The sequence below is a fragment of the Canis lupus genome, chromosome 23 (genome assembly GCF_048164855.1).
Source record: "Canis lupus baileyi chromosome 23, mCanLup2.hap1, whole genome shotgun sequence".
NCBI lineage: Eukaryota > Metazoa > Chordata > Mammalia > Carnivora > Canidae > Canis > Canis lupus.
The window spans coordinates 13,757,704-13,781,075 of NC_132860.1; the positions used below are offsets into that span (position 1 = coordinate 13,757,704).

At 38.3% G+C, this 23,372-nt stretch overlaps 1 protein-coding gene across 8 annotated transcripts in view; it reads left to right on the forward strand.

Moving 5' to 3' along the window:
- Positions 1-17,486, forward strand: part of RRAS2 (RAS related 2) — an 81,026-nt gene extending 63,540 nt beyond the window's left edge. For 7 of the 8 annotated variants that reach the window (XM_072793991.1, XM_072793986.1, XM_072793988.1 and 4 more), the window contains exons 2-6: positions 525-612; positions 1,524-1,626; positions 1,800-1,908; positions 13,675-13,793; positions 15,966-17,486. In XM_072793991.1, coding sequence (XP_072650092.1) covers positions 525-612; positions 1,524-1,626; positions 1,800-1,908; positions 13,675-13,793; positions 15,966-16,053 — 507 coding nt within the window. In that variant the 3' untranslated portion in view covers positions 16,054-17,486. Of the gene's footprint in view, positions 1-51; positions 94-524; positions 613-1,523; positions 1,627-1,799; positions 1,909-13,674; positions 13,794-15,965 lie in introns of those variants that run through there. The other variant, XM_072793990.1, reaches the window with a different exon arrangement.
- Positions 17,487-23,372: the final 5,886 nt, after the last annotated feature.

Genomic DNA, 23,372 nt, shown 5'->3' on the forward strand with positions numbered 1-23,372 from the left:
CCCTGGAAAAAAAAAATTCTGAAATCCCATGGGAAAAAGACAAGGTGTGAGGAGAGAAGGGGAGAAATGAAGACAAGGCCTGGGATCTTCCAGGTCTCTGCTGTCTCCCTTTGCTTCAGACTGCTTTGTTCTCCGCCCTGATGCTCACCACTGAGTTGAAAATGGACCTGGATTATAACTGGTTGTCTTTCTAGTTTATAAAGAATGTGAGCTCTAGGTATATATTATCTTAGGTATACATAATTATGAGAAAGTTATTGTATATAATTATGTAAAAAACCGAGTAGGTCTTTTGGACTCTTATTGCATATACCAGAAAGGAAAATTGTGGTATTTAGTATCTTTTCTCCACTTGAAAGCGGCTCTGAATAGACTTCAGTTAATGGGGAATCAACATAGCAGGATAAACCTCAATACGATGAATGTATTGTCAGTAAAAATTCTGGATAAGTGGGATTTGATAAAGTTGATACTTGGAGAGGCAAGTAAACATAGATTTAAAAATAAGATTATTTTTCTTACAGTCCTATTTTGTAACGGATTATGACCCAACCATCGAGGATTCCTACACAAAGCAGTGTGTGATAGATGACAGAGCAGCCCGGCTAGATAGTAAGTAATCTTCTTTTATTTGATAGTTCACATATAATATTTTTAAAAAGTAAGCTTGGGTGTTTTGCTAGTTGGATACTACGATTGAAGTATTAGGTGGTCTTGAATATAAGCCTATCTCTTTCATTAGTTTTGATTGGTGAATCAGCATTTTAGGATAAATATTCCTCACTAAATGTAGTGTAAAACAATAATTGTGTTCATCTTGTGCTAGTGAAACCAGTTTCCACTGTAACTTGTCGAAGTTGTATTTTTGGGGACATTTGGAAAAAACATGAGGTTTTGGCTCTTCCTGCGATCTTGCAAAGGTTCAAATGAGTAAAGTAAATATAGACAATTGAGTATTTGTTAACTTGCTTAGAATTTTTAGCACAGAGGTTTTAGCAAATAGGGTTTTGTGCTTGGTCACATACTGTGTCTCCACAAGAGATAGCCCTGATCTTTTAAGTTACACAATTCTTTCATTCACAGAGATTAAGATGTATATTAGCACCTGCACTTTAAGTGTGGTATTTGGGGGTGGGGGAGAATAGACCAAGATTCCTTTCCTGAATTTACAGGTATCTTTTTTCAGTTTTTTCCCTGGAGGAGATCAAACATGCAAGTGACTTCAGAGGTTATCTGACTCCATCTGCCTAGATGTATTTGATATTTTTAACCTTGTAATTGGTATGCTAATATATTCTAGCTACAAAATCAACCCGTACTGATGAAGATGACTCTGAAACTGTCTCAGTGAGATATGTTTGTCTTTAGTGTTGAGAATAAAGCACTACGAGGAGAATGCCATGTCTTTATTTTACTAAGTCTGATGTGCTCTAAGGACCCACATTAATTGGGCCTGCCCTTGTGGAGAAGCCATTTATGAAATGAAAACATGAACATAGTTACATGTGTTGTTTTCTCTTTAGTTCTGGATACAGCAGGACAAGAAGAGTTTGGAGCTATGAGAGAGCAGTATATGAGAACTGGCGAGGGTTTCCTGTTGGTCTTTTCAGTCACAGATCGAGGCAGGTTTGTACCAGTATTAAGATGTAGATCTTATGTTCATATCTAGATCACTATTGTATTGAATTTGAACTTTCTTGTTTTTATAGAAAAAGGTAAAGTAATAAGGTACTAAGTGGGACGTGGGACTTGCCAAGCTCTGATATTTGAGCAAATTGATTTGTCTGTTTCTGTTTTAGTTTTGAAGAAATCTATAAGTTTCAAAGACAGATTCTCAGAGTGAAGGATCGTGATGAGTTTCCAATGATTTTAATTGGTAATAAAGCAGATCTGGATCATCAAAGACAGGTGAGAAGGAATGTTGCTGCTGGGAAGCCCATTGTTGATAATCATGTAGGTGAATAGATGTGTTTCATGAAACCAATGAAAGTGCCATGATCAGAAAAACTGCCCAGTCTGGCACACTGGATCTGGGGAAATCAAATTCTCATATATATTTACACAGAACTTCAGTTAGATCCTGTACACCTGTAATTATTTGCACCAGCTCCATTTACATTTTATAATTTCTTGGATAATCTCCAAAACTCTAATTCAATTAGCTCATCTTAAAGTTACCTTTATTACAGGCCACGTTCATTCAGTGCTAATGCTAAATACCTTCATTTAGAGAATGACTTTGACCTGAATGAGAGTATTTGGGTTTTCCCTGCATCCCATCAGTGATGGAGTGTGTGTGTGTGTGTGTGTGTGTGTATATTTATTTATTTATTTATATTTATCTAAAATTCCTTTGAACCTTTAGACCCCCCCCCCTTTTTTTTAAAGATTTTATTTATGAGAGAGAGAGAGAAGGGCAGAGACACAGGGAGGAGTAGCAGGTTCCATGCAGGGAGCCCAATGCAGGACTCGATCCCAGTACTCCAGGATCACGCCCTGAGCTGAAGGCAGACGCTTCACCCAGGCGTGAGTCACCCAGGCGTCCCAAAGAAGAAGATTGTTAGTATTTAGTTGTGTGCTCAATTATATTCACTTGTTTCTTTACCCACTTATTGCACATTTAATTTTTAAAATTTGAGGTATATATATCATCCACTCTTCTTTTGTAGGGGAGCAGAACAAAGTCAGATGTAAATTAGTGCAGGTGCTCCTTTATTTGGGGTTTCTTTTTGTGTCTTTTTATTTCTTTTCAGGGTTTAGCCTCTACTCCACATCTGGAATATAATGGTTTAAGTTGTTTTTAAATTTTTTTTTTTTTTAGTTGTTTTTAAATTTTTGCTGGTATTTGTCTTTTGTTTTTATATAGCTTTGTGTTAACATTAATGTTTTGTTGGAGAAGGACAAAAATCAGGAAAAATGGGTTCATAACAGATTGAGGACAGCCTTCTATTTCGTAGTTAACTATTTAAAACAAGTCTTTGATTTGTGTGTTCTACTTGTAAAATTTTGTTGAAAGTATACCAAGTTTAAAATATGGGCTTAAGAGTATTATTGTTTTAATATTAAGATTCAGAAATGTTTACTGGTGATACTTGATATAGAATAAATTTTATTGCTAGGACTTTTTAAAATTGGAAGTATTATAAAGTTAAGGTGAAAAAATATGATCTTCACTTCGAACCAGTATAAGCTTTTGGAAATAATTTAGAATATGACATTGCTCACATCTTAAGTCTAAGCAGTCCTATCTGTTTTTTAATTTTTGGGATCATTTCTTTCAGGGTGTCTGAACCTAACTGTATTTATTAAATGTTGCCAGTAGAACCTGTCTACTGATCTTCTCAGTTCTTTCCAGTACTAAAAACACTTTTATATGTCCCTGGATCTGGGGAATGAATAATTGCAAAGTAGCTCTGCAGTGAACAAGCGGCTCTCTTCCCTGTCTCACGCGGACTTCTACCCCAGCAAGCTGAGTGCTTTCTGCCCTGATTATGGAAAAGGTTTTTCTCAAACCTCTTCATGCTTGTACACAGCTCCAGTAATAGAATAGGTGGGAGGACTGGGGTGAGTCGGAGTGGTGGCAGGTCAGGGAGAGTGGGGAAGCCTACGTTCACCAGAACAAACAGGGCCTGCCGTGATGGGCCTGGGGCAGAGGGTCTATAGGAGTTATTTGTAAGTCATCTCTCTACTGGAGGCTGCCAGTATTTGTGGTACGGTTTCCATCTGTCTGCAGATAGTCAACAACATATTGTGGCACTTCAACTTGGTTTCACACCATGGGCTTATAAAATTTTTCATCTAAGTTCTTTTCCTTTTTTAAGAGTAAAGATTCTCAGAGTAAAATAAAAAACAAGGTGATGAGAGGAACAGTGTAGGGAATGATAAGTTTCATATTTCCGTCACCCTAAAGATATGCAGTTAGCCTGGAGTAAGTTCTTCTGTATTCGTTTCTCTGCTTTAAACCATATACAAGATAAAAATGTATATGCTGAAAGCTCAGATGTGTGTATATTCAAGAGAGAAGAGCAGGTGGCTGAGATCTGACTGCTTAGTTTTCACTTGTTCCTGTGGATTCTGCTCTCTGAAGGATAGGCACCGAGAAAAACTGGATTCCTGCTCATGCTTCATTGCCTCTGTTCTAGGTTCCTTCGTACACACACTCAGGCATGACTGCTGCACTTGTGGGAGCCTTGAGTGCTGACTGGCTGCAAATCCTACCACCTTTCCCTTGTCCAATCATTTTCTGCTTGTTTGCATGATTATTACTCACTTTCTCGTTCTTAAATTTACAACACTTTCTTCCCCTTCCTCATTCTCAGCTAATGATGAGTAATATTTTCCTACTTCACTGAGACATTTCTGCATGTTCCACCTCCACATGTACTAACCCAAGTACACATGTACCCCATCAATTGTGCCTTCCCCCACTTCGGTGGATAAACTGTTCACCTCTCTATGCCCATCCTCTCTGGTGGGCGCTGGGTCCCATTCCTTCTCACCAGCTCACAGGCCTCACCCCAGCAACGGTCCCGTCGCAGTTGTTGCATTTCTCTGCCGTGTGATCGTTCCCACCAGCATGTGCGATGCTGCAGTGGCTCTCATCTTTAAAACAAAACGTAACTATGGCAAAGGCTTGTTCTTAATCTCACATTTTTCTCCTGTACCTTTCTGCTTCTTCTGTCAAGCAGAACTCCTTAAAAGTGTTATCTACATTTGTTCTCTCCTCTCTTTCCTGCCATTCTTGCTTGGCCTGACCTCAGGCATGCAGCACCCGAGTCAAGGTCACCATTTACGCAGATGTCAGTAACATTTGACACAGTTGTTTGTACTCCCATTTTTTGAAACACTTTGTTTACTTAGCTCTGGGACACCGTAACCTCTGCCTTCTCCCTCCTCCTTTTGCTGATATTTCCTTCTCTCTCTCAGGTGTCTTAGGGCTCAGGTAAATTCTCTTCTAAGGCGCTGGGTGTACAGAGACCACCTTTCTTTTACCTCCCAGCCTTGAGGGCTATGCACAGTGCGTTTGAAATTGAGGTGTAGTAAAGGGGTTTCACCTTTGTAAAGTCTCTTCAAAATTACAGGTGTTGTCTAGAATGTCTTGGCACCTTGCCTTGCTTTGCTGACAGCCTGGACAGGCTACAGGGATCCCATAAAAATTTCTTCCTCATGTTTAGAAATGCTTACTTTTTTGGTCAGCATCCCGAAAGGGTTCTTATTCAGTAACCAGTCGGGCTTGCTCTTAGTTATTGACCCAGTTCATTCTTTTCTGCCTTTGTTATAGACATGATCCTTGGGACTTTTTCTATTTTCTAGCCAGTTTTTTCTTATATAGCAAATGCCAGTTCTCCATGTTCTTTGAATTTGTGGGTCAGTCCTGGGCATTCCTCCTACTAGTTCCTGAGATTTCTTTCTTTCTTTCTTCCTTCCTTTTTTTTTTTTTTTTTTTTAAAGATTTTATTTATTCATGAAAGAGAGAGAGAGACAGACAGACACAGAGACACAGGCAGAGAGAGAAGCAGGCTCCATGCAGGAAGTCTGATGTAGGACTTAGTCCCTGGTCTCCAGGATCACAACCTGGGCAAAAAACGGTGCTAAACCACTGAGCCACCCAGGCTGCCCAGTTGCTGAGATTCCTAAACCCTTCTGGGAAGGGAGATTGGCCGGAAGAGATTTTGCTTACTTTCTTTTGGCTTCTGTATCTCTGGATTTGCTGCTTCTACCCATCCACCCATGCAATATTTATTGAACCCTTTTTCTAGACACTAATGGTAGAGCAGTAGAAAGAACAAAGTCACTGAAGTTTACATTAAAAAGAATTTGAATGGCTAGAGTTACCACGCTCCTAGTCCCTTAGAGACACATTGATCATTTTGTTCATGATGTCAAAGATGAAGGAAGAAAATATAGCCAAATGACTTGTTTGTGCTTGCTAAAATGTTAAAGGTAAATATGATAGCACACTGATTCTGAAATTTAATATAGCAGTATTTGGGCTTGGATTGTGGACTTCATGATATCTCTGATTTCAAGTTCCTTATCCTTGACTCAGCTCTCTCTAGAAACAGACTGTTCTTTTTTTTTTTTATTTATTTATTTTTTATTGGTGTTCAATTTACTAACATACAGAATAACACCCAGTGCCCGTCACCCATTCACTCCCACCCCCCGCCCTCCTCCCCTTCTACCACCCCTAGTTCGTTTCCCAGAGTTAGCAGTCTTTACGTTCTGTCTCCCTTTCTGATATTTCCCACACATTTCTTCTCCATTCCCTTATATTCCCTTTCACTATTATTTATATTCCCCAAATGAATGAGAACATATAATGTTTGTCCTTCTCCGACTGACTTACTTCACTCAGCATAATACCCTCCAGTTCCATCCACGTTGAAGTAAATGGTGGGTATTTGTCATTTCTAATAGCTGTTTTGTTTTTATCCTCTCTTTCCTCCTCCGGCTTACCTTAGCCTCTCCTTCTCCTTTCTCCCTTATTAGGTGCTAGTGGCTACTGTCAATTTGAGTTAGGAACCCATTACACTTAGAGTAATACCCAAATGCTAATCCTGACTCCGTCTCTTAGCACCATGGCCACAGTGTGTCCCTGTAGCCTTTTAGGAAAAAGACATCACCTCTACCCCCAGTGGTAGATTAAAGGTCCTCTTCTTGCCTTACCTGTTTGTGCCTTGTCTGCATGAAAAAGATTTGTGAACCACTGAGTGTAAGTAGCATGAGGCTTCTCAGTTTTGACCAGGTAGTTTTGTTCATGCTTTGTCCTTAGCACATAGAACAAAGATATGCACTCAATAAATATTTGCTGAATGAATGATTCAAGGCATCAATGAATCAAGATGTGGTATTTGATGATTCTTTCTATACAGTAGATATTTTGGGGAAAAAAAAAACAAAAATAACTTTTGCTTCTATAAACTTAGGTTATTCATAACTAGACACATCCCTAAGTGAATATTGTAAATATTCTAGTCTATTCCTCTTAAACCCAGTTTGTTTAATAAAATTACTCTTATCATATTTATTTTACTCTTCTCTATTGGGAAATGCAAATACAGATAAGTTCATTATTGTGGATATCTGCTAATATTCATTTGTGTCTTGGAAGTGAGACTTGCTGGAGGTTCCTAAATGTAGATCTGTGAATTTGTTCTATTGAATTTATCTTTGTTGTTTCAAATGAAACATTTTGGGTAGTGTTGACCTATCAAGTTAAAATATCCAGGAGATACGGTGTTTAGCATTATTTGGGATCTTTATGAAATTCTCTGGGTTAGGGAACCTCTAAGATATCCTTATTTGTGTAGCTTTCAATCTTCTTTGATTTCTGGCTTCACAAAGCTTTGGCTTTGTTCTATGTGATATTATTTTTGTGTATTTTTGTTTGGTTTGGTGGTAGCAATGCTATTTCTATTTCTTAGTTAAAATAATATTACATCAGTGAGCCCAGAAGCAGCTTTATATGTGAATAGAGATTTCTTGAACAGAAATCTGTGTACAAACTGTGCTGACCTTGATTCTTGGAAGATAGTGATATGAGACCATGCTTTAAAAATAAATAAATGAAGCACATAAATAGTCTTAACAGTGGGGATTGTTTTATCATCTAGGCCATTAATTAATTTTACTTACTATGTATAAAGATAGGTCATTTGCCATTTCTCTCCAGTTGAATTACATTATGCAGAGGGATTGGGGAAGGTACTTTTTGAAGAATAGTTGAGCAGAAAGACAAATAGAATTCTTAAGGGCATATATTTTCCTTTCCCAATAAAAGTTATATTAGCAAAAAAAAAAGTTATATTAGCATAGTAATTCTTGATTGACTTGTCTCAAATATTAATTTTTATTTTTTTCCTGTATGTTCTCATTTACTTGTTTGATTGGTCCTACTCAGCATATGTCTTTAGTTAATGACTTTGCATTCTTCTGAGCTCTGGGCGTACAAGACAAATATTCCTTACCCCCTAGCTATGAGGGATATGATGTTGGGAGAATAGGAAAGCAAACCCAAGAACTGGAGTGTATTGTGTTCAGGGTTTTGTTACTGGCCACTCTAGGGCATGATGGGAGCTCTGGGGCACTGTTCCAAAACCACATTGACACTAAAGGGCAAGTTGTTGATTGCTTGAGTCTTGAAGTATTACCAAGGAACAAATAAAGAGTATAGAGTTGGGAGAGAAGGGGTGGCATCCCAGGAAGAAGGAACAGAGTTTGTTATAACATGGGGGTATTTTTGTGGGAAGGAATTTCCCATGTCAATTTAAAATAAGAATTTTCTTTTTAAAATTCACTTTTGTGAAGCTTTCTTTTCTTTCTTGGCTTTCTTACTTGTTAATTGCTTGCTTGATTTGATTGATATTATATTTCAAAACCATAGGCCTTATGGTACATAAACTATTTTGAAGAGAGGCAGGAAAGTTTTAAAATTTATAGAAACTTGGATATACCAGTGCTGTGGAGAACCTGCCTACTGCCCTTTTGGAGCACAACGAGGTTATCAACTATTATGAAGTAATTATATTAGATATATGTGTTAATGTAATAATCTAATGATACTGCCTTGAGGATGCTGAATTTTGGAAATGGAATGTTAAATTGAGAGAGCAAACTACCTTAAAAGACCAAAGGGAACAATACCTTGAGCTCAAATAGGGCCAGGAATAATTCCTATTCTAGTTAGCTAGAGTGAAAAACCTCATAGTCCTTGGGGTATTGGGTAATGTATTCATACGGGTTTTGTTCCAGTGGTAGAGCAAAATGAGTCCTAGATGAATCCTGTTCTGGTACTACGTAACAAAAAGGATCACACTTTCCAAAAAGCTACATCTGAGGGGCAAGCTCAAGAAAGTTTATAGGCATATAAACTATCTAGAACTCAATAGGTAAAAGTCCAGTACCCAACATCCACTCAATAAATACCAAGCGAAAAGCAGGAAAATATGACTCATAACAAGGAGAAAAAACAAGGAATAGAAACAGACCCAGAAACAACACAGATGATAGAATTAGTGAACAGATACTTCAAAAAGTTCTTATGGCTATATTCCATATGTTCAAGAAGCTAGAGAAAATTGAATATGATAGGTTGAGACAAGGAAGATGGAGAAAGATCAAAATCAAACTTAGAGAAATTAAAACTGCAATGTCTGAGATGAAAAATACCTTGGCTGGGATTAACAGCCAGAAGTAACAGCTGAAAAGCTTCTAAACTGGAGGAAAAACTGTAAAATGCACACATCTAAGAAACTCAACAAACCTTGAGCATAAGAAATACAAAGAAAATTACATGACACGTTTTAATGAAATTGTTTAAAACCAGTGATAAAGAGAAAATCTGAAAGAAAACTGTATTATGCACAGAGGAACAGAGTTAAAGATGGCAGCAGTCATGGTGGTTTCTCATGGGCAATGATACAAGGGAGAAGACGGTGGTAGGACATCTTTCAAGTTTTGAAAGAAGAGTCTTGTCTAGAATTAAATGCCCACTAAAGGGCAGCCTGGTGGCTCAGCGGTTTAGCGCCATCTTTAGGCCAGGGCCTGATCCTGAGGTCCTGGGATCGAGTTCCACATCGGGCTCCCTGCATGGAGCCTGCTTCTCCCTCTGCCTGTGTCTCTGCCTCTCTCTCTGTGTGTGTCTCTCATGAATAAATAAAATCTTTACAAAAAATGCCCACTAAAAATTTATTTCAAAAATGAAGGTGAAATACTTTGCCTGGATGTGCAAAAGATGAGAGGAGTCGTTACCAGCCGACCTACGTTACAAGAAATGTGAAAAGAAGGAAAATTATACCAAATGGCAATCTGGATTTATACCAAAAAATGAAGGGCACCAGAAATGATAATTGTGTGGGCAAATATAAATTACTTTTGTTGTTATTTAAATCTCTTTAAAATATAATTGGATGTTTAAAGCAAAAATAATAGTCTATTATGAAGTCAAAAGGTACTAACAATAAAACGTGGAAGGGAGAAACATACTATTGTAACAAGGTTCGTACATGATACGTGCATTGGTGTAGTAGCATTAAATGAGACTGTGGTTAGTGAAATATGTGTATTATAAACTCTAAAGCAGTCACTAGGGCGCCTGGGTGGCTCAGTGGTTGAGCTTCTGCCCTTGGCCCAGGGTGTGGTCCTGGAGACCTGGGATCAAGTCCCATATCGGGCTCCCTGCATGGAGCCTGCTTCTCCCTCTGCCTGTGTCTCTGCCTCTCTCTCTCTCTGTGTCTCTCATGAATAAATAAAGAAAATCTTAAAAAAAAAAAAACCGTCATTAAAACAACATAACACATAGTTCATTAGCCAACAAAGGAGAGAAAATGGAATGATAAGAGCAATACAGTTAACCCAAAAGAAGGCAGAAAAAGGATAAGTAGATCAAAGAACAAATGGGAGGGACAGAAAACAAAGTTCTAGATGACTCCATGACATCAGTAATCACAGTAGCGGAAAATAGTGTGAGGACCTCAAATAAAAGGCAGACATCGTCAAATTGGATAAAAAAGTGAGACCCTACAAGAAATCTACTTTCTTGTATAGACACAAATAGATCGACAGTGAAAGGATGGGGTAAGATATACCATGCTGATCTTGATGGAAAGCAGATTGAAGTGGCAACATAAATATCAGACTAAGTTCATTTCAGAGCAAAGAAGATGACCAGAAATAAAGAGGATTGTTTCATAATGAAAAAGAAATTCATTTAGAGAACAGAACAGTCTTAAAATATTCATATACTAGATAACATCTTCAAAATTCTTAAGGCAGAAATTGAAAGAACTGCAACAAGTAATTGACATATTCATACTTAGAGTCAGAGAGTTTTTTTAAAATTTATTTATTTATTCATGAGCGATAGAGAGAGAGGGAGAGACACAGGCAGAGGGAGAAGCAGGCTCCATGCAGGGAGCCTGACGTGGGACTCAATCCTGGACCCCCAGGATCACACCCTGGGCTGCAGGCGGTGCTAAACCACTGTGCCACCGGGGCTGCCCAAATTTTTTTTTTTTTTTTTAAGATTTTTGTTTATTTATCCATGAGAGGCCCAGTTTACTGCTAAGCCACCCAGGTGTCCCTAGAGTCAGAGTTTTTAACACCACTCTCAATAGTTAAGTAGAAAGAAAATCAGGAATATAGGTGGCTTGAATAACATTGAACAGCTTATTCTGACATTTGAATGCTCCACCCAACAACAGCAGAAAACATATTATTTTGAAATGAAAACAAGTCCCAGTAAATTTAAAAGGACTCTAGTCAGGCCAAGTGTGTTCCTTGACCATGGTGAAATTAATGTGGAAATCAGTAACAGAAACCTATCTAGGAAACCTCTAAATACGGGGAAACCAACAGACTTCTAACTAACCTTTGGCACAAAGAAATGATCAAAAAGGAAATTAAAAAGTATTATGAACTGAATTATAATTAAAGTACAACATATCAAATTTTGGGATGCTACTAAGGAAGAAAATACAGAGAAATTTATCGTACTAATGGTTATATTAGGAAATAAACCTAAATTTTTAAAGACTGGCTTCTACCTTAAGAAACTAGAAGAAAAAAAGCAAATTAAAGCCATAGTAATTGGAAGGAGGGAAATAATAATGGAAATCAACAAAATTGAAAATATAAAATCCATAGAAAAATCTGTTTTTCAGAAGATCAAAGTGACAAATCTAGCCATAATGACCCGGTAAAAAAGAGCAAAGACACAAATCAACAATATTAGTAATGGAAGAGATACCATCACTCCAGATCTTACAGATATTGAAAAAATAATAAATACCGTATAACAAAATACTATACTATAAAGAAACTTTATACCAATAAATTGAGCAAGTTAGATGAAATAGACATATGTCTTAAAAGACTCACAAACTACCAAAACTCAAGAAATAAATAGACAACCCGAATAGTGCTGTATCTGTAAAATTCAACTGGTTGTAAAAATCTTCCCTCAAAGAAAATCCCAGGTCCAGGTGGATTTGTTGGCGAATTATACCAAACTGATTGTGCTGAAAGTATTCCAGAAAATTGAAGACCAGAGGACTCTTTCCAACTCCTTATATGAACCCAACATTACTCAGATACCAAAGCCAGACAAAGATATAAGAATACTATAGTTGAGTAGTTCTTGTGAACACAGATGTAAAAATTCTTAAAACTTGAACAAATAGAATTTAACAGTACACTGAAGAGAAGGACAGTGCATTGTTACTCAAGTGGGGTTTATTCCAGAAATGCAGTGTTGATTTAACAGGCAAAAATGAATCAACAGAGTTCACCGTTATTAACAGACTAATGTGGGAAAATCACAATCTCAGTAGATGAAGAAAAAAAGGATTTGAGAAAATTTAACATACTGTTGAAAACTTTACAGATGGACTAGCAGGAACTTTGTTAACATGATAAAGGGCATCTGCAGTGAAACCCTGCAACTAACAGTGTGCTTCATGGTGAAGGACTATATGCTGCTGGCACCGCCCTGAATGTGCTAGGCTGTGAGGTCCGGCCTGAAAAAGAAATGAGAGGCATCAGAAAGGAAGCAACAAAACAGTCTTTAGTAGCAAATGACATGATAGTGTAGGAAGGCCTATGGAATTTACAAAAGAACACCCAGATCAGTGAGTTTAACATATTCCCAGGGTATAACATAAATACAGAAAAATCTTGATCCTATTTTTGTAGAGGAAAAGGTTACATCACTGAGAAAAAGACCAGAAGAATGTGGTTCTCTACGGGAGACCACATTTAAATGTACACCCCTCTTCCAATCTGCAGTTTCTGACTTCTCTGCAAGTGTTTACTTTTGTGGTAATGACAGCAATAAAAGTCTTTTTTTTTTTTTTTTTTTAGAAAAATAGTTTTCAGCCACGCTATATAAATGTGATGTAGTTTAGCAGTTTTAGGTAAATGTCATGACTTCAGCCTTTTATACTGAAAACGTATGGGACATTACATTCATCTTATGTTTCTTATCCTGTCCTACTATGGTAGGTTGTTACCTCGGCCGCGCTTTACCTGCTAGTATAAGGAAGGCATTGTGATCGTAATCATTACTCATTTTTCTCATGTATTTATTGTGAGTCTCCTCTGTACCAGGGATTGGGGAATGCAGAGATGAGGAAGACCCATGGCCTCTGGAGGCTTCTGTCCTCTCTGTCCTCACCTCTTTGTTGTTTTCTCTCTAGGCTGGTTGTATTTAAGCTTTTAGTTCCTGGAACTTGGAAAGTGGCTCTCACACATGCCATTTCTTTTGTCAGGGATACTTTCTTACCCTACCCCCACATAACTCCATACTCTTTATTTAGTTCTTACTTTAAGTGTCATTCCTCAGGGGAGCTTTCCCTGATCTGTCCAACAGGGTTATAGAGTCTACTAACACCTTGTACTTTTCCTTCCCAGAATTTATCACTGTTGTATTTGCTACTTTTTGAGTACTCACCAGACTGAAATTGTGTTGCATGGTAATATTTTTGTCACAAATATATTCTGAGTTGTTCTGCGGAGCTGGGCTTCGGTATGGATTGAGCTTGTAAGTCTCAGTTCATTTTATGACAAAGCAGCTTGGCCCGTGGCTGGATTAGCAGCACAGTCTGTGGCCAAGGATTAGATGGAGCAGACCTGATTTTTAATTCTGTACCTCAAATACAACTCTTGGAATTTCAGGTAACGCAGGAAGAAGGACAGCAGTTAGCACGACAACTTAAGGTAACATACATGGAGGCGTCAGCCAAGATTAGGATGAATGTAGATCAAGCTTTCCACGAACTTGTCCGGGTTATAAGGTAAGTGAAACAGATCTTAGCAATTTGTTTTGGGGTGCTTGGTGGCTCAGTTGGTTAAGCTTCTGCCTTCAGCTCAGGTCATGATCTCAGGGTCCTGGGATTGAGCCCTGGGTCTGGCTCCCTGCCCAGCAGGGTGTCTGCTTCTTCCTCTCTGCATGCGCGCGCGCTCTCTCTCTCTCTCTCTCAAATAAAGTCTTTTGCAAAATGAAAAGAAGTTTGTTCTAATTTATTGAATTTGACAGGTAGTCACACTATGCTTTTTAAAACTGTTAGCTGAGAAAGAAATTACCATTAAATATTTTTAATAAGAGAGGAGACTATATGTAGAAGTGCTTCTGTGCTAGGAGTTAATGCCCATGATGTGTATTAAAATTTTTAATTAAGACACACTGTATACTACGTACTTCCTACGTATAAAGCTGAATTTAATTATATTGAAGTAAAAAGTACACATAGGGATTTTGAGAAGAAACTATCCTGCTTTCAAAGATGTCAAGTGGCATGAAGATAGGGATGGCAGTAGCTAACATATGAATGGAAATTTCTGCCAGATACTGTACCTAGTACTTCACATGCCATATTACATTGAATTCTCACCTCAGTCCAAAAGCTAAATACTATCATTTATCTCCACTTTTGGATAAGAAAGAAGGTACGCAAAGGTGAGTTAACTTGCTCAGAGTTTTGGCTTTAAATGGCCCAAAGGTGTGGGACTCAAATCATATCTCTGATTCCACAGCCTGTGCTCTTCAGCTTCGCTTCTTACCCATCTCCTCCCAGGCTGAGGTAGTAGAGAGTTGGACCTCCCATTCAAGGGGTGAAGTATGATAGCTCAGATAACAAAGGGTTTTTCTGCTTGTTGGTCTAGAAGGCCCTGGCGGTTCAGAAAGTGTTAATGGTTCCAGGAAGCTTGAGGTGATGGGTGAGGTTACCTGGAGTTAGTTTCTGTGTGAGAAAGATTGAGTTGCTTTATATAGTGGGAGGGGTTTGATTTGATTATTTTTAGTCTTGGTGGCTTGGCCTCTACTTGACCCTGGGCTTTTCTAGATCTGCTAGTCTCTCTGTCTGACAGGTATGTGGATAGGGCTGGTGTTAATTATGTATCTAAGACGAATCAACATCTGAGCTATGGGCTTCCTGTGCTTTTTTAGCCCCTTGCCTGGGCATTCTCTTGTGGGGAAAGAAAAGTAAGGATTATAGTTTTTTTATTTCTTAGTAGTTTGTTAAAAGTACTGAGTTCCATTTTTAAATGAATACAGAGTTTCAGTTTTACAAGATGAAAAGAGTTCTGGAGGTGGATGGTTGTACCACATTGCGAATATATTTAATACTACTGAACTGTATGCTTAAAATGGTTAAGATGTTAAATTTTGTTATATGTTAACATGCGTGCGTGTGCACACAAATCAGTACCTTCTTAAAATAACTTTTACTGCCTTTTGAAAAATTTTGTCCTTGGTTTGGATCCTCAGAATCTATATCCATATACATCAATCAATCTGGAGTGAGAAGTGGGTAGATGAAGCTTTTAAAAAAAAGTGTTTAATTCTAATTTTATGTTTATTTTAAGTAGGCTCCACGCCCAGTGTGGGGCTTGTAGTACGACTGAGATCAAGAGTCGCATGCTCTACCCACTGAGTCAGCCAGGTGCCTCGAGAGGAGGCTTTTTTATTCCAGGCAGATAGGCTTTAAACACAACAAGATCTTAAGTCCTCAGAGCATCTATGAAAAGTAGAGTTTTATTATTCCCTTCTAAAAAACTGAGGTTCCAGAGAGGCCAGCTGACTTGTCTAATGCTGACTTTAGGTAGTAAATGGCAGAACAGGCATAGGAACTGTGTACCTCATATTTTTATATTGTCCTCTAGCAATGATGCTTATTCTTAGTATATACCTTGTAGTCGTGGAATTTTAAATTGGGAAGGCAACTTAGAGGTCCTTGAGTTCAGGATCTCAGTCTGATTCAAGACTTGGGTATCAGTGAAACTCGGCTCTGCTTATGCTGGTTTTTGAACCATTTGTGCCTTTTTTTCCCCTGGGAAGATTTGCTTTGATTCCCTAGTTGAAATTCAACATTGAGAAGCCAATGCCCATAAACTGGGCTGTCCAAAAATAATATACTTGTAATATTACCCCAGCAAGACAATTATATGTAGATTTTTCTGTCTTACAGGAAATTTCAAGAGCAGGAATGTCCTCCTTCACCAGAACCAACACGGAAAGAAAAAGACAAGAAAGGCTGCCATTGTGTCATTTTCTAAGAATCCCTTGAATTTTAGCTACCAACTGCCAGGAAAAGCCCTCATCTTCTCCTTTTCTCCTTATGGTTTACATCACATCACGTTGGTACCTTTTCTAGCCTTAGACAAATGATCACCGTGGTAGCCTTAGACCAAGAAGCTGGCTAATCCTTTCTGTGAAGCTAATCCTATGGTCATTTCAAGACAGATTTAAAGGAAACACTAAGGCTGCTTCAAAGATTATCTGATTCCTTAAAAATAATTGATCTACATACACAGACACATTCTTTTTTAAGGGCTTACATTTTAATAGGGATGAATCCATTTTGGAACGTAAGCTGTTTGCCAAGCCGAAGTCATAGGTTGTGAAATAACTTTTAACTTCTGGAATCCTATTGCCTATTGTTACTCTAAATAGAAATGTGAGGAGTTTTTTTAAAATGTGAATTTTTGCCTATCTCTAAAAATTTTGATGTCAGCTTCAGTTAACCTTAAATACACTGAATTGAATCTGCAAAAGTGAGACATCTCGACCTTTACTGATGTACAGCCTTTGTTTTCCAGTGGCCAAAATACCAAAATGCCTATTGTATTTGTAGAATAAAACTGCATATGAAGCCTTTATTAAGTGCTCCAATCCTAAAGATGATGATAATGTTCTGTGTGGCCAAATATTTGGACTTATTCTGGACTTAGGCATTTCAGTGTTCTTGGTTTTTTTAAGTTAACTCTTTTCACAGCCATGTTGAGAGTAAAAAATAATTTCTGTCTTCCTTTTCAAGTATTTCTGGATAAGGGATTCAAAGAAACTAAAACTGTTTTTGTTTGTAATATAAAATATGGAATTGATCTTTCCAGGTCAGAGATGATTAATGTTTTTGCTATATACTTTTATACATTATTTTCTTATCAAACTAGTTAACAAGTATTTTTATATGTTTGTAAGCAAATATGCTTTCACAGCATACCTTGTGTATATGTAAAGATAAGTATTTAATTCTCACTGTTCACTTTTAACTGACAAAGAGAAAAAAACAGTGAAAACTACAGAAACTGTGGTAGAACTTACTTGCCGTACTGGTCCTGGTCCTGGTGGCGCCACCTCTGGCCAGTCACACACCTGCTTGAGAAACCTTCTCCGTAGATTACAACCGGATGAGAATCTGAAGTCACTTTTGGTATCCTGTACTAGGTATTGACTGTTATATCAAGTAGTAAGTTGTAAACCTTTTAATTGACAATTAGTATAACTGTGGATGGCTTCTGATTTTGTTTTTAATTCTGTGGATTGTGTTTAAACAATTCAAAAGTATGTTCCTGATTGTGAGATACTAAGTGGTATTGCACAGTTGTCACTTTATTGAATGTGTACAACAGTCCCATGAAATTGATAAAGCGTACCCTTGTATAGCTTCAGGTGCTAGAATTAAAATTGATCTGTTATCACAAGATAAGGTTTGATGACTTGTTATTTTGGTGGTTTCTTGAAGGAATGAGTGTTGGAAGAAACTTATTTTAGTAGCTAGTTCTGTGCCTTTTCTCAACAGTGCCTTAGGGTTTGAATCTAAAAATCAATATTGGTTATTTGGCAAGTGAACTTGAAGTGAAATGGCTTGGTATTCTTAGGGATTTCCTGAATATTTTCTTAAGTTGGTGTTTCTTAAACTTTTTCGATGAGGTGCCCCTGACAGAAACCCCATCTCTCAAGGAGAGAGGAGGGTGAATTCATACACATATACCCCTCTGAAGATGAAGCCTAAAATAGCTCAAACAAAGCACACACGTGTATTTGAATGCTAATTAAAATTACTGCCCAGGAAAGTACCATGTTTATCCTGTGAGTTTTGATGCTTATAGTGCTATCACATATCCTTGTTAGGACTTTCAGCTGGGAACATTTTTTATTTATCATAGGTAGCTTCAGATAACGAGAGACTGTCCACATAAATAGGCAGATTTAATGGGAAACCTTTAATTTTATTCTGAAGAGATGATTTATAGCAAAGCAATTTGAAGGTTAAATTTCGTTAAGTCAGTTTACTTTTCTTTCCTCTCTGTGCTTCACTTTGGATACTTTTATCACTACATCTTCAAGTCCCCTTTTTCTTCTCCGGTTGTTTCATTTGCAGTTCATCACATTTAATGATTTTTTCATTTCAGACCCTGTATTTTCTTTTTTCTTCTGAAGTGGTTCTCTTTGGTTGTTCTTTTACATCTTCCATCTCTTTCACCGTGCTCATGTATTTCTCTTATCAGCCCCTCTCAACTGCATTCCTAGGGAATTGAGTCTAATGTCTTATCTATCTGTGATTTCTCTTCAGTGCATCTAGAGTGGTTCTAACTGTGTACTCTCCTTGGGAGAATTGAGAAAGGCTGCTTTGAATATTTATTTGAACATGGTCATAAGGGCTGTTTTAAAGTCCTTGTCTGCTGAACCCATTATCTCTATAATTTTTGAATCTGTTTCTCTTGACTGATTTTTCTCTAGTTATGGGTCACAATCTGTACCATCCCCTTTTTTTGCATGTCTAGTAAGTTTTGATTGGATGCTGGACATTGTGTATTTTATGTTTTTGAGTGCCTAGGTCTTATCTTCATTTAAAGGTTTTTGGGTTTTTTTCTGGTAATTAATTTACTTGTAGTTCAGTTTAACCCTTTCAAGGCTTGCTTTTAAACTTTACACAGTCTCATATATCTCCCCCACCCCAGGGTGGTTTAGCTCTACTACTAAGTTGTGGCCCTTTAGTGTCTCTATTGAATGCCACGTAATCAGTGAGGACTCTCCAATTTGGCTAATGGGAACCAAACAATTCCTAGCTCATGTGAGCTCTGGGGAACTGTTCTATCCATAGCTTCTGGGTGGTTCTTTGCCTAGCCTCTGAGTTTCATCCTATATGTGCATATCTTAATATCTGTCAAAGACTTGGTGACCCTATGCATGTATGCATATTTTTGGAGTTCTTTTTTTCTGTGTAGCTCTCTCTCCTCCAGAACTTTGTCCTGAAACTTTTAGGTGCCTCAAACTTCCAGTGTCTGGGGTGGATCTCCATTGTCTTTCTTTTCAGTTTAGGGGAAGAAACATTTATGCCCTGCTTGGAATCCCCCATCCACTCTATCATCTGGAACATGCCTCCAGGCAGAAAGAGCACTCTTCAGGCTCACATTTCTGTTTCTCTTCCATCAGGGATGGTAATCCTATGCTTTCTGGTGTATAACGGCTAAAAATAGGTGTTTCACATATTAACTCCAGTTTTATGATTGTCTAGGATAGGAGGGTAAATCTGATTCCTGCTACTCTTTTATTGGAAGCCTCAGTCTCTCCCATTTAATATCTATCATAAAATCAGAGGTACCTTGTAGCCTTCTTAATCTTTATGACTTGAAATCTTTTTTTTTTTTTTTTTTTTTTTTAACAAAGAACGGCCAGTCTTGTGGCAGGAATAGCCCTTGTTTTAGTGACCACTTTTTTCCTCTATAGCTGAGCGATTGTAAACTTTTTATTGTAAAGGACCATCTGGTAAATAGAACATCATCTTGGGTTTTGTGGGTTATATGGTTTCTGTCCCAGCTACTCAGCTCTGCCATTGTAGTGTCAAAGCAGTCATAACCAAGGTATAAATGAATGAATGTGGCTGTGTTCCAATAAAACTTTATGTGGGGACACTGAAATTTGATTTCATATCATTTTCATGTCATGAAATATTAATCTTTTGAATTTTTTAAAAATTCATTTAAAATTATAAAAACTATTCTGTACAAAAACAGATGGCAGATTGGATTTGATCTGTGGGCCATGGTTTGCCAATCTTGCTCTATAGCACATTTAGCATTTGAGGTTACATTCCCAACTTTAGAATCTCTTCTCTTTATATATGTGAAAATTCTTTCAAACAGTATTTCCTGAATTGATAGTCATGAATTTTTCTCCTAGGAATTTTCTCTCTATATTGTTTGTTTAGGGATTTACAGTTTTTCAGAGTTGTGTGTTATGCTCTGTTGATATATATCTTACATTGATGATTCCTCTAAATTTGGGGCTTCAGAGTTTTATCATATAAATTGGTCCCTTTAGCATTTGACTTTAAAAATTTGCTATAACAAGGTTGTATATATGCCGGATCTACTTGTTCCTCTTCTGACTTTTCATCACCACTAATTTTAATTTCTTTCTTTTCCCATTCCTGTACATAAATGACCCCATTAAACAGATAACTGGCAGGTAAGTAGGAGAAGATGATGATAGAGTCATTACTTTCAGTAGCACTTGACCACTTAGAGTGTTTAACCAATAACTGCATATAAAGTGTCAAGGAGCTTTTTAGAAAAAAGATACTTTAATTTGAACAGATGTCTTTCTGCAAGACTTCATTAGGTGTTCTGAAAAATGGATAATTGTGGGGTGTTTCCTCCCCACAAACTATTTGGTATCTAGTGGAGGAAGATTATGAGCGAGAACACAAATGCCAGGGCTGTAGTTAAGGCAGAGTGAGAAGCACGCACAAAGCTGTCTGTCCTACAGGTGGTATATATGTTCCTTCTGGAAAATCTGGGGGAGCTTCTTAATTAGAAGTGGTGCTATAGCCAGAACTGAATGGATTGGTGGGATCTCAGATGGGAAGGAGACAAGAAGAGAGGTGGTGGGAAGGAAGGCTGAGGAGAAGCCTGGGCAAAGACACAGAGTTGGCAGAGTGCAGGGAGTATTCTGGGATTGGAACTTTAATCTAAAAGGATTTTAAGTGCAATGGGAAAAAATAATGATAAAGTAGACTGGGCTCGGGTTGTGGAGAGCTTTAAATAGGATGGCCCTTCTGTATGTGACGGGAACTGCCAAGGATTCTAAACAAGGAGTGCCTGGATCTAGTCTGGTGGTAGTATGGATGACAGCGGTGCAGGTGCGAGGAGGGCTGGTCACTTAAGAGCTTATGGGAGTCATGGAATCTGTCCCTTTCCAATTTGTCTGCCACCACGTTATTGCAGTGACCCGTGAGGTAGTCTTATTTGCATTTTGCCCCTACAAAGCTGTTCTGTAAATACAGCCAAAGGATCTTTTTTAGGTCATAAATTAAATGTTACACTACTGCTTAAAATCTGTCATCACCTCAGTGCACTTGGACTAATATCCAGATTCCTTACCATAGTGCACAAAGAAAGCCCCCTGCAGGATCTGTCCTCTCCTTGCTTCTCACATTCAGGCTGCTGTACTTTCTTACATACCGGTGTTTCCCAGATCCTTGATTCACTTGACTCTTCCCAACTAGGCATTTCATCCTTTTGCTTTTAATTCAGATGCCACCTGCTCAGAGAGCCCTCTTAGACCAGCCCACTGTCACACCACATAGCTCTGTGTTTACTTGCTGACACATAGACATCTGTGGCGATTTTGTTTGTCTAGTTTGATCTGTACTTGAGTGTCATAGGCTCTGTGAGGGCAGAATCATGTCTGCTGTGTTTACTGCTTTACCCACATTGCCTGGCATGGGCAGAAAAACCATTTGATGAATGAGAAAGGCACACAGACAGCTCTCTAGTGATAGAAAAATCTATGGTGATTGTGACATGCAGGGTGAATCCAGGAGGCATTTGGGAATGGGGATGGGAGCTCAAAAGAAGAGACTAGGGGACTGCAAGTGCAGGTTTGGAATTTATTTATTTTGAGCTGGTGATTGAAGAGGTGGGAGTAGATTGAAGTAGAAAGAGTTAATCTGAGAGAAGATCTAAGGGTAAAACTTTTGGGGGAGATGAACATTTGGGGGTAAAACATTAAAAGGCAGCAGAAAGTCCAGTGAAGAAGTTGGAAACTGGAGAGAACCAGGATACTGTTATCAAAGAATCCAAGGGGATGTTGGTCAGAAGCTATGAGTGCTGTAAAAGATTGGGGTAGTGGGGAGGAGTAAGAGGCATCACTGATTGCATAGACATTGCTGATGATTTTGAAAGTGTTATGTCAGCCATTTGGTTGTGGGAACCAGATTACAGTGGGTGATGGTGTGATTGGAGGGCAAGGAAGTGGAGGAAGTGTGGACTACCATTCTGAGAAATTCTGTGGAAAAATCAGGATGATTGGGCGATTATCATGCTTGAATAGGGTCGGATATTAGAGGACTAAGGAGAGCCAGGGCATGGTGCTTAATCACATAAGCAGGTGTACAGGTCTGGAAGTAGGTATTGCCCTGTAGACACTGATTCTCTGGGGAGGTTCAGAGGCTGCCAGTTTGCAGGCTGGCGTCCCTTTCTGACTGGGGAGTGAGGGTGGCATGTGTTGAGCTTCTCAGACTGAGGCGAACAGCCAGTTGGAAAAATTGTTCATCTCCACTGCCGTGGAATGATACTTTTCCTAAATGTAATTTAAAAAACCACTATTAGAAAAATAATCATACTCTTGGCTATTGTGGCATTGTCAAATTACTGTAAAAGTTTCTGAACCCTTGCTTTCAATTTTTGTATCTCGTTGTAGGATGGTGACAGTAGGTGGATGTTCTCAGGCTGCATGTCTCTGCGTAGCACTAATGTAGTGAGTAAGGGAGCAGCAGATTCAGGTATTTTTCACAAGTGCTCCTTCTGACTTCCCAGATAGGCTCATGAATTCCAGGTGAAGATCACAGTAGGTAGCTGCTTGCCTCCTAAAAATACAGATCCTACCTTTTTTTTTTTTTTTTTTCTAAAGAAGTACAGACTCTACTTCTATAAACCTCAAGTGTTAAAAAGGAGTCAGTAGTCTTGAATAAGATGTTTGCCCGTTTGCCTTCTGCTAATACTTAAAATTATTTGAAGTAAAGGAAAACTGCTCAAACGCATAGCAGTTAAAATATGAGAACTGTTAACTTAAATATGAGAAATCCTAAAATACGAAAACTATTACCAGTCACTTCTAAAGCCAGGAAGTGGTTAAGAGCATATTCTGAATTTCATGAGAATTTAGAGCAATGTGAGAAAATGTTAATGAATGCTATCTTATGTTCAACATTATAAATGTTAAGTGAAAAATCTGAAATTGCATTTTGGCGTGATGAGAGCTGGGTTAGAAGTATTGCGTGTGTATTTTATTTGTCGGGACATTTTCAGTTCGAAGTGACAGAAATGCAAGTCAGGCCAGCTTCAACACAAAGGTGGGCGTTTACTGGTTTGTGAAGAAGTGGGGGGGCCAGTGGGGTGAATCAACTGGCATTCGGTGACTCCTCCGTCAGCATGCCATCACCACTCGCTCTTAAGATGAGAGAATTGGCTAAACTGGGTGGGGCTGGGAAGTCCTTTAGTGTAAGACCACTTGGATCAGAGCCTGAGCTGGAGAAGGGGAAACACCTGGGCCCCGCTCTCACGGCCCCTCAGGACCACTGCAGTGG